The sequence below is a fragment of the Neophocaena asiaeorientalis genome, unplaced genomic scaffold (assembly GCF_003031525.2).
Source record: "Neophocaena asiaeorientalis asiaeorientalis breed wild unplaced genomic scaffold, Neophocaena_asiaeorientalis_V1.1 scaffold589, whole genome shotgun sequence".
Taxonomy (NCBI): Eukaryota; Metazoa; Chordata; class Mammalia; order Artiodactyla; family Phocoenidae; genus Neophocaena; species Neophocaena asiaeorientalis.
Genome location: NW_020172683.1, coordinates 730,664 through 742,123, shown reverse-complemented (window position 1 = coordinate 742,123; position 11,460 = coordinate 730,664). Strand labels below are relative to the sequence as shown.

The following is an 11,460-nucleotide window of genomic DNA, read 5'->3' as shown; positions in this document are numbered from 1 at the left end:
ATGTTACTTTAGGACTGATTCTGGAAATGGGAAGTAAAGAAGGAAAGCAATTAACAAGACTAGTTCAGGATGATTTCTTGAAGGAGGTGGGTGGGACTGACTTTTCCTAAGTTCTAGAGAATAGAGATGACAGGCATTGCTTTAGTGCACATGAAATTCAAATTTATCTAAGGATGATACATTCTCTGTCTAATGCATGGTAGCACTGTCTCCTAGAGTGGAGTGCAAGATACTCGAGGCAAGGATGAGTGCTTCTGAATCTTTTATATTCCTCACAGCACATAGCCAAGTGCAGGACAGACTCATTAAGGCTCACCTCAAGAGTCACCTCTTCTCTGAAACTTCCATGACCCTCTCCAGGCAGTATTGTTACTCTCAGATTTCCATCTCGTGTTCCTTTAAACAAACCCTGTGTCTTAGCTTGGGCTGCCATAACAAAATACCATAGGCTGGGTGGCTTAAACAACAGAAATTTATTTTCTCAAAATTCTGGTGGTTGGAAGTCCAAGATTAAGGTGCTGACTGATTCAGTTCCCAGTGAGGATCCTCTTCCTGGCTTGTAGATGGCTGTCTTCTCACTGTGTCCTCGCATGGCAGAAAGAGAAAGAGAGCAAGCTCTCTAGTGTCTCTTCTTAGGACACTAATCCTATTGGATCAAGGCTCCACTCTTATGACCTTATTTAATTTTAATTACTTCTTTACTCCAAATACAGCTACACTGGGGGTTAGGGCTTCAACATTTGGATTTCGAGCAGACAATTCAGTCCATCGCACCCTTAGAACACTTATTACATTTTGTTGTAATAATTTATGTCTGTCTGCAGTAGACTATGGTTGTCTTAGGTGTGAAGCACTGTGCTAGGCACTGAGAATCACAAAGATGGATGTTGCCCTCAAGGAGCTTGTCATTAATTGTATTAGCTTTCTATGGCTGCTGTAACAAATTACCACAAACATAGTGGTTCAAAACAACACAAATTTATTATCTTACAATTCTGTTGACTAAAAGTCCAACACTAGTCTTGCTGGGCTAAAACCAAGGTGTTGGCAGGGCTGTGGTCCTTTTGGAGGCTTTCGGGGATAAGGATTATCTGTTTCCTGCATTTTCCAGCTTCTTGAGGCTGCCTGCATTCCTTAGCTTGTGGTCCCTGCTTTCTCCATCTTCAAAGCCAGCAAAGTTGCATCTCTGTAACTACTCTTCTGTGGTCACGTCTCCCTCTGACATAGCTGGTAAAGGTTCTCTTTTCTTAAACTGGGCCCATTCAGATAATCCAGCATAATCTCCCCATTCAAAGCTATTTAATTTAATCACATCTGTAAAGTCCCATTTGCCATGTCAGGTAAGATGTTCATAGGTTCTAGGGATTAGAATGTGGACATAATTTGGGGGGTGCATTATTCTGCCTACTATGTTAGTGGCAGAGAAAGATGTAAATTAGAGACTCAATGCAACGTGTCAAGTGCAATGTGAAGATCTATTCAGGGTGCCTATACATGGGAAGCATAGATGAAGGTGTCTGTTCAACCAATCACAGTAAAAATGAAGCACTGACAGCAAAAAGGAGGAGATGGGTTCCAGGGAGGTAGAAAGGGCATGATTTGGGAACCAACTTGAGGTAGGGGATGAGGGAGAAAGAGAGAAAGAAAGGGAGTTAGAATGACTTCCAGATTCTGGACTGGGACTGGGTGATACTGTTTGTAGCTGAGCCTCAGAAATTAACTAGAATGAGGACACAAGTACCTTAGGACTTCTCTCTGCTCCTCTCTTTCTGTATTTTTTAATTTTTCCCTCTGAAGACCAGCATCTTTTGCATCTCCCTTCTGTAGATGAAAACATTACTAACCATAGTTCTCTCTTTCTCCCTCTGAATTCTGTAGTACTTGGAAAGGGCTCTGATTGATATAGCATGAGTCAGTGTTCCCCTGGTGCATCAGGCTGTGGCCACGGCACAGTTAGTTGCCCTAATGCCATTTTATTTTTATGACTGCTCTGGCTTCAACCATATGGTAGATGGAGGAGTGATTCTTAGAAAAAGCAGACATTGCTGTCTGTTGGGCAGACATCCCACTTACCTTGGAGAAGATGATGTGTTCTGTTTTGTCTTTCTCTTCTTCTTCTTCTTTTTTTTTTTAAAGTTGAAGTATAATTGACAGTGAAATGCACAGATCTTAAATGTTTAGTTTGATGAGTTTTGGTAAATGTATACTCATACTCAAATCAAGGTATAGAACGTTTCCATCACCTCCACAAGTCTCTTATGCCTCTAGCAGTCAATCCCCACCCCTCAAAGGCAACCACTGCTCTGACTTCTGTCACTGTAGAATAGTTTTGCCTGTTCCAGAACTTCCCATAAATGGAATCATACAATACGTACTTTGGCTTCTTTCATTCAACATAATGCATCTGAGATTCAACTAAGTTGTTGCTGTATCAGAATCCACTCCTCTTTGTTGCTGAGAATCTATCACTGAATGCATGTATCCCACTTGTTTATTCATTCACCTTTTGATGGACATTTGGGTTCTTGGTTTTTTGGTTATAATGGACATTTTTATACAAGTATTTTTATGGTTAGAGGAAAATTTATAGCATTAAGTGTTGAGACTAGAAAAGATGAGTTCAGATTTGAATAAATTAAGTCAGAAGTGAGGATAAATTAATTCAGGCAGTGAGGTCTAGGACCAATGGGAATGTAGTCTAAGGCCCAGAAGAGAGAGGTGGGGTAGTTATTTAGATTCTGTAGTCCCTAGCCGTTATGTGTAGTTAAAGCCATGGGAAGTCCTCAGGTAGACTAAAAGGTCCATGAATTAAATCCTGAGGAGTATCAGTATTTGAAAAGAGGATCCCTCTAAGGAGGCTAAGGGAAGCATGCATTTATCCTTTGTGTCGCCATCACAAGGCACAGGACCCAACGTACAGTCTCAGTTCGCTAAACTTAAGAGAATGGGTGCAGAGTGCATGGTTATTGATAGAGCCTATAGAAGGAGATCAGAGGAGAAATGGCATGAGGGGTCGCAAAGGACAGAATGAGCTTGGTAGATTGAAGAGGAGTGGTGCGGGGTAAGCACGACGGACTCCACCTTTCCTTAGATGGGGCCGAGAGGACCAAGCCGTTAAAGTTGAACGATTAAGTAGGGTCAGACTACGCAGGGCCTGAAATGGATGTCAGATTGAAGAATTTAGACTCCAAAAGGCCGGCTACCCCAGGAAGAGCCAGGGTTCTGGAGTGGGGCGTGAGAACGAGAGATTTCCTTCTGGTAGGTGCACTCTGGAGGCGGTGCACTGGTGGAGGCAGCCGAGGTGCTGCCGCTGGCGACAGTGCTGACTTGTTACCGGTGGTAGGGCTTTCCACTGGACTTTGGCTTTGTAGCTACTGAAAGGGAACAGTGCCGCAGGCTGCTGCTGATTTTATGCCATTCCCTGACCAAGTGCTGTAACTCTGCTCCTGAGCCTTGAAATCAGACGACAGAGGCGGTGGCATCTGGCCGCAGCTGGGAGGCAGTGCGTGCGCGCCGCGCTGGGATGTCTGGCTGGGAATACTAGGGCAAAGCAGACGCCCAGCGCGCCGCGGGCGGGGCGGTCGCGGGGCCAGGCCACGCCCCCGCTCGCCTGCGCAGGCGCGCTTTGGGGCCGTTTCTGTCAGGAGCGCACTGGAGGCCGGACAGTGGCGGGATCCGACGTCTGACTGGACCCGGCTGACTGAACTGAGCGCGGCAGCGGCGGCGAGGGCTGCGTGGCCCCGGCTACCCGCCAGGTCGCAGAGACTAGCAGGGTCTAGCGGGCAGCCGGCGGCGCAGGCACAATGGGGAACCGGGAGATGGAGGAGCTGATCCCTCTGGTGAACCGTCTGCAGGACGCTTTCTCCTCGCTGGGACAGAGCTGTCTGCTGGAGCTGCCGCAGATCGCCGTGGTGGGCGGGCAGAGCGCCGGCAAGAGCTCGGTGCTCGAGAACTTCGTGGGCAGGTGAGTGTGCAGGGCGCGGGGGTGGGGCGGTGGGGGTGGGGGCGACCCCACTCCGGGCCGTTCGAGCGTGGATGGCGGGAGCACGAGGCTGGACCAGGGGCTGCGCGGAACGGAGGGAGGAGCGGAGGTGTCTGTGAGGCGGGCGGGGTCGTCCCGGCTCCGGGCATCCTCTGTCCCTCCCTGCCTGGCGGTTCTCCTGTCTGCCTTTCATCCTGCTATACAAAGCTATTTCCTCCTGGTCCTCCGTCCCGGAGATGCTTTCCTTCTTGCCCTGATTCTCGGCTCCTGTCAGCTGTCTACTGTTCGGGACAGTCGTCGCCTGCCCCTAGCAGGGGAGGCGGGGTACGAGGAGAAAGAAATCGTTTGTTGTGGTGAGGCTTTAACCCGCGACGCTTCCCCACCATTCTCCTCTCTAGAAGTCGAAGAATAAAAGGTGGTGTGTTCGCGTGTGCACCTATTCACAGATCCAGGCATATGTCAGAGAAACCGAGGCACAGACTCTGAGGGGGGTGGACGTGGACTTGTGTTGTCCAGGTGCCATGTCATTCCTGCATCATCTCGGAAGGGACGAGCATCTTTCTCGCACTCTCTCTGCGCCCCCTCCCCCAGCATCATCTTCGGTTCCCTAAGCTTTTATTTGTCCTGCCAGCCTTCAAGTTAACACGCTGAATCTAAATTATAGTTACAGGTTTCGTAGTTACTCTTAATTCAGAAAAAGCTAAAGAATTAATTTTTAAATTGGGAATCAGCATTTTTTCCATTGAGCAATTCATGAGAGATTAAGTTACCTTAACGGCCTTGCCTGAGCAGTGTAGACATTTGCTAAGAAAAGCCCATTAGAAAGCATTATGAAAGCCGAAATCTGTTTTCTAGCAGTAAACCAGGTAGAAACGTACAACAGCCGAGAGAGTGGGCCAGAGGGGGTACAATACAGAGATTGTACTTTACTCTTTTTATTTGGGATTCAGAAAGTTCCTGTTTTTTTGGTTTTTTTTTTTCTTCTTTTTTTGTTAGTGTTTGGTGATGTGTAAAATTTAGATATTCCTATATCTCCTTTGGGAATGCTAGTATCCATAAAGTGTATATTCTTTTCTCTCAGATGATGCTCTGTCTCTCAGATGATACTCTTAGGGCTTTTGTTTTTTTGTTTTTCTGTTGAACTAGAAAGCTAAGAAACCCAACTTAAAAAAAGTAAAATTGCTGACGGTTGGTATCTTTGACTAAGTCACTTAATCACTTTGCTTGGTTTTATCATTAATTTGAGTGATGAGAAAAGTGATGGTAAAGCATTTTGCCTACGTCATCATAGACTTATGGTGAAGTGATGGATGAATATGTGATTTAAAACATGTACACAGAACAGTCCCATACTTAAGGGTTTTACTCTCTTTGATTTATTGCCAATGAAATTCACTAAATTTAAAGTGGTATCTATAGGGAAGGTGAGGTTTGATGACAACATATTTTTGGGTTTTCAAACTCCAGAGCATTTAACAGTATGCCTTACTTGTCATTTAGCTACTTTTGTTTTTTAAACAAATACTTAAATATTAAAATTGCAAGTAATTCAAATGCAGTGACCATATTTTATGCATCTTTCATATATTTAGTTGGATGAGTCTGTTTTATAAATGCACTTTTTGTGGCAAGAGCTTTTGAACCTAATGTCAATTTTATGCATGTATCTTAATTCTGTTCTTCAGATTTTCAAATCCTGAATATATTCATTAATGCTGTAATAAAATTGTAAACATTTTTCCTCATTAACTATCCTCATTTCAAATGAGAATTTAAAAAATCTGGAAGAGTAAAATATTGTAGCTTGAACATTTTTTATGATAGAATGAAAAATAGGGATGTCATTTACCAGAATACATTAGTAATTTATTATACTTTTTAAAGCTTTACCAATAATTAATTACTGTAAGAATGTCAAGTCAAAGAAAAGGATGGACATAAAGGGAAAAACTCATTTAGTAAATATAGCAATGCTTTATTATCTGTAGAGATGACACCTGCCAGCAGAGCTTATATATTATGAGAAATTAATTAAAAAGGTCATTTGACTTTAATAAAGTTTTCGGTCATTGAATTATTGAGGAATCTAATTTCTAATTATAAACCAACCTTGGGGAAAAAGGAATTCTCTATTTTGTTAGGAGATTCATCCTAGGTGGAAAAAACTACTAGTATTCTACTATAACCTTTTATCTTTTTATTATCCAGAAATTTTCCAATAAAGATAAGGTTCTTTAATAATGAAACTTTCCTCTTTTACATGTAGCTGTTTTCATTTTAAGACTCTGACCTCTGTGCAGTTATTGAACACAGTCATAAAACAAGGGGTCATTACTTGTATAAATTAAGCATTTGCTCATCATTTAAGCTGGTCTTCAAAATAATGATGCATTTTCTCCTTAATATTTAACATTCCATGTTTAGTGGACTAAACATCTCTTCTCCTCTCAGTTTGTTTGTTTATATTGATTTTTTTGACACCACTGAGTGAATTTGGATGTGAATGGGTTACTTTATTTAACTGTAGCTCTAAAATCCAATTTTGGGGTGACAAGTTTGAGATTATTATGAATAAAATGAATCATGAATGAACTACTTGTTTGTTATTTTTCTTGCTGAAGTGATGAATTTACATATTAATGTAATATAGTGTGAGTAACCAGATTGTTCTTTTGGGTGTTCAGATGAGATATAATGCTCTCAGTGAGAGGCAGCTTAAGGTCTAATGAATAGAAGCTGAGACTCATGGTCTGAATATAGGGGTTCACTAGATGGTTTGGGGTCTGCCCATTGGTCTGGTTTGTGTACAGGAGAATTTATTCAACTACTTTTACACACCCCCCCCCTTTATTTTTTTAATAGTGCAGTGAGATGTTGATGATGATAATGGTCAACATTTATGGAGTACTTGTTATGTATCAGGTACTATTCTAGGTGCTTTTACATGGATAATCTCACTGAATCCTCATAACCCCCTGAAGAGGAGGGTACTCTTTTTTTTTTTTTTTTTTTTGCGGTACGCGGGCCTCTCACTGTTGTGGCCTTTCCCGTTGCGGAGCACAGGCTCCGGACGCGGAGGCTCAGCGGCCATGTCTCATGGGCCCAGCCGCTCCGCGGCATGTGGGATCTTCCCGGACTGGGACACGAACCCGTGTCCCCTGCATCGGCAGGTGGACTCTCAACCACTGAGCCACCAGGGAAGCCCGAGGAGGGTACTCTTAAGAGTTCTGTTTTATAGAGGAGGAAATTGAGATTTAGAGACTTTGAGTAACTTGCTGAAGGCAAATTTAACATAAAAACAGTGGAGCTAGGATTCAACTTGAGGTATCTGGGCTCTATACTAGTGCTCTAAATAAAACCTCTGTGCTGTATTAAACCCCCTCCATATTGAGATGTACCAGTTCCTCTGATAAATACTTTTAACTTCTTTTTTTGATCACACTTAAAATCACCACCTAAAATAATAAGAAACTGCTGTGTTAATAATTTCATTCATATTTATGTATGTCTATCTTGCCTCATTTCACGGAGGATTTGAGGCAACCCCTTAGGCAGAAACAACGTTAGTTAAAAGATAAGTTTTTTTCTTTATATTAGACATTCTTGAAGGGAGCTGTAGGATATAATTGGGTTATTTATTTAAGTATGTGTTGATAGGGAATATAACTTGTTTATAGAGGTGTTAAGTGAAAACTGTACTACTAGTTGCTAAAATGTAAATGTTTTTTAATGACATACTTGTTAGAAACATTAGTTCTTCAATGCTTATTATATAGCCAGAGGATTCACATTATTTTCTTCTAACCTAAACGGTAAATAGACTTTCAATTTTGCCCAAGTAGAATAGGTTTTTTTGACTAATGGGGATCAAATAAAGGATAAAGTGACTATGTTGAGGGGAGTACATTTCAATGTGGAATGTCATATAGGTTTATTTATTTAGTTGTAAGGTTTCTAAAGATGGGTATGTTGATTATCAAATTAGAATTGTTTCACAGGAGAACCTTAAAAGTGAGCCATTTAATGCTATTGTTGAATGGACGTGACCAGATAATTTTTCAAAAATCCAAAGTCATTTATATGTCTTAGATAGATACTAATTTTTTTTTTTTTTAAAGAATAACCACTTCTGTAGCCTTTTGTTTTTTTTTGGCTGTGTTGGGTCTTCGTTTCTGTGCGAGGGCTTTCTCTAGTTGCGGCAAGCCGGGGCCACTCTTCATCGCGGTGCGCGGGCCTCTCACTGTCTTGGCCTCTCTTGTGGAGCACAGGCTCCAGACGTGCAGGCTCAGTAGTTGTGGCTCACGGGCCTAGTTGCTCCGCGGCATGTGGGATCTTCCCAGACCAGGGCTCGAACCCGTGTCCCCTGCATTAGCAGGCGGATTCTTAACCACTGCACCACCAGGGAAGCCCCTGATAGATACTAATTTATTCTTAAATCCTTTGACTGATTTCAAGAGAGTATTAAAAATTGAGGTAAGAGTTCTCTAATTGCAAGTAAGATTAGGCACAGAGCATGCATATTAGTAAACTTCTTAATTCAGAAATAGGTTTGTATTGAGGGAAAAGATTTTTAAAAATATCAAAGCATCTGAATTAGTGACTATTTTTCAACAAATGGCTTCTAAGTATTAAAGTTAGATAAATGGGTGCTAACAATTAAAATGTGATAATTGTTGAAAATCATACTTCATGGTTCTCAAGGGTCTATTTAACTGAAGTGTCAGAAACATAAACTTTGTTTCATCCAACAATGAATTGCTAAAACCTGAAATTACAAAGATATTTTTGCTGAATTCACACTATGTAATATACTTTTAGGTTATCATAAATTCAGTTGGTAGGATTTAATTATAACAATCAACTTAATTATCAATAATTCGTTAGAAGCAATATACCTAGGTGAACTGGACTTCATAGGATTATATCTGTTTTGAAATTTACTTATGATTAACAGATATCAAAAAAATGCACTCCATTAACTTCTTTAAGAATGAAGTTGGGCAGGTGTCATCCAAAACTTTGGAGGAATGGAAACTTAGTAGTTAGCTGTTCTAGAAGGTAGGCTATTGGGCTCTCTACCAATGGGACATACATTTAGTATATTAGTGTTTGTCTTAGGTAGTAAGTACTTGGTGCTAGGGCTCATAAGTACAGTTAAATTATGCTGTTTTACTTATTATGATTAATTTTAAGAGAGGACTGCAAGCAGCTTAAAGAAATAGATGATTTTTTTTCCTCTTCCACCAGAGCCAAGTCCAGAGAACTCTGAGCTAATGTACTGTATAGAACAATTCAATTTATTTTCTATATGGCCAAAGTTTTGCCTATCTCTAAGTCTGCTTTGCTTTTTTTCACAGTTAGCATTCATTTAAAAATTCTAAAGGATTATGTTATAGTAAACACATTTTTATAAAGTGGAAGGAAGAAGGAGGCCAATATTTGCTTCGCCTTACTTGGTTGCAGGCATGGATTCTGTTATACACATTCCGTGCCTTCTGTAGCTTGTTTTCACATCCCCATGTTAATGAGGGAGGAAACTCAGGGTTAGAGAGACAAATAATTTGTACAAGGTCACATGGCTAGCAAGTGCCAAGCTGGGATTTAGCCTTGGATATGACTCCTATTGATACTCTTGAGAAATGTGGGCAAGGGAAGTCAATGAGCATATATTACTGAGTTCTAAGTATACTGGGTAAAAACGTAGAAGGAAGTATAAATGTATAGGAGCTGATGTATATATAAAAAGAGAACTGACAGCATAAGCTATGAGACGACAACTTTCAAAGAGTTTGTAAAATGAAGGCAGTTGGGTATAATGCAAACTAAATGGGACAAAATAATTTTTACTATGTCACTTTATTTTTGTGAAAAAGAAAACAACTCTGAAAAACTACAATTCTGAAAATGAATTGTGATATAGTGGAAAGCAGACAGTATTTGAGATTTCGGTGTCATTTGGCAGTCGGTATCATTTTAGCTCAAGGCTGCATGTACTGAAGTATCGATGTCAAAGCAGGGAGTTGGTGATCTGTGTCTCAGTGTCTGACTTGACAACAAGGCATTGAATTTAGACTGTCACTTAATCACAAAGAACACTGTATGTTGGAGAGGGCCTGAGAGAAGAGTAGCAGGAAAGAAAAGAGGTTGGAGAGATTAAAAATATAACTGGATGCATTGAGATAGGTGGGATAGATCAGACTCACTAAGGATCTTTAAGGAGATGGAATTCTGTTCTTTAAGAATAAGGCATTTAGTTAAAGTAGTAGAGCAAGTGGAAGGCAAAATGTCAGGGAAAATGTTCTAAAGGCAAACCTGAGAATAGAATGTATTTAGAAAGAAAGGAGGGTAAAGGCAAAGGGAAGGTTGATACTAAATGATTTGTATTATTGAATTAAACTGTTCCAAAAAATTAGAAGGTTTATTAATACCAGGTTGGCAATTTTGGTTTTTTTTTGGTCATAGCTGGCTTAGCCTTTTTAAAATCAGTAGTGAGGACTGGCTTTTCATTAAGTTCTGTAAAAAACTTTCTCCTGGTTTAATTTTGGTCACTTCTTGGAGCTACATTAGGATGCAGAGAAACAAGAGATTGGCCCAAGGTCAGAAATAGAATCAAAGTTGAGTTTGGAACTTGGTGTTCAAAACTGGGAGCCCCATGGCAGTTCATCATTTTCTCTTCCTCCTCTTATTGTTTTAAAGTGCCTCCCTCTCATCCTCTCCACCTCCTTTTCCCATTCCATTCCATTGGACCACTCTTTCCTCCTCCTTGATACTCCCCTCCATTACTTTTCTTGATGGTAGACCAGCAATGATTTTTTTCCCCCCCATACACAATAGGGTAGAGAGACAGGGAACAGGATTTTTCTCAGGCTTAGGCCAGGTAATTTGGCTGAGATAATATATTCTAGAGTAAATTGTAACTTTTAGGAAACAGATGGGCCCAGGAAAAGACTACATGAAATAGTGGATGTTTTCACACAATATTAATATTTTCACACCAGGTGGGCATATCTAGAAAGTTGTGCCTGGGTTGGTCACTGATTGACCTTGCTTAAACTGAGGAAAGCTTCTGAAAAGTTGTGTATGAATAAGTAATATAAATGGAAAGGTTACTATTTAAAGAAATGGGTGAGATTTTTTTTTAAATTAAGATATATATTTGGGGCTTCGCTGGTGGCACAGTGGTTAAGAATCCGCCTGCCAATGTAGGGGACATGGGTTTGAGCCCTGGTCTGGGAAGATCCCACATGCCACGGAGCAACTAAGCCCGTGTGCCACAGCTACTGAGCCTGCACTCTAGATCCCGTGAGCCACAACTGCTGAGCCCATGTGCCACAACTACTGAAGCCCGCGTGCCTAGAGCCCATGCTCTGCAACAACAGAAGCCACCACAATGAGAAGCCCACGCACTGTAACGAAGAGTAGCCCCTGCTTGCCGCAACTAGAGAAAGCCCAGGCGCAGCAACGAAGACCCAGCGCAG

At 41.2% G+C, this 11,460-nt stretch overlaps 1 protein-coding gene across 4 annotated transcripts in view; it reads left to right on the top strand.

Annotated features, from left to right (window-relative positions):
* Positions 1-3,637: 3,637 nt before the first annotated feature.
* Positions 3,638-11,460, top strand: part of DNM3 (dynamin 3) — a 556,874-nt gene continuing 549,051 nt past the window's right edge. For 3 of the 4 annotated variants that reach the window (XM_024739837.1, XM_024739836.1, XM_024739834.1), the window contains exon 1: positions 3,705-3,964. In XM_024739837.1, the coding sequence (XP_024595605.1) occupies positions 3,804-3,964 (161 nt within the window). In that variant the 5' untranslated portion in view covers positions 3,705-3,803. Of the gene's footprint in view, positions 3,965-11,460 lie in introns of all 4 variants that reach the window. The other variant, XM_024739835.1, reaches the window with a different exon arrangement.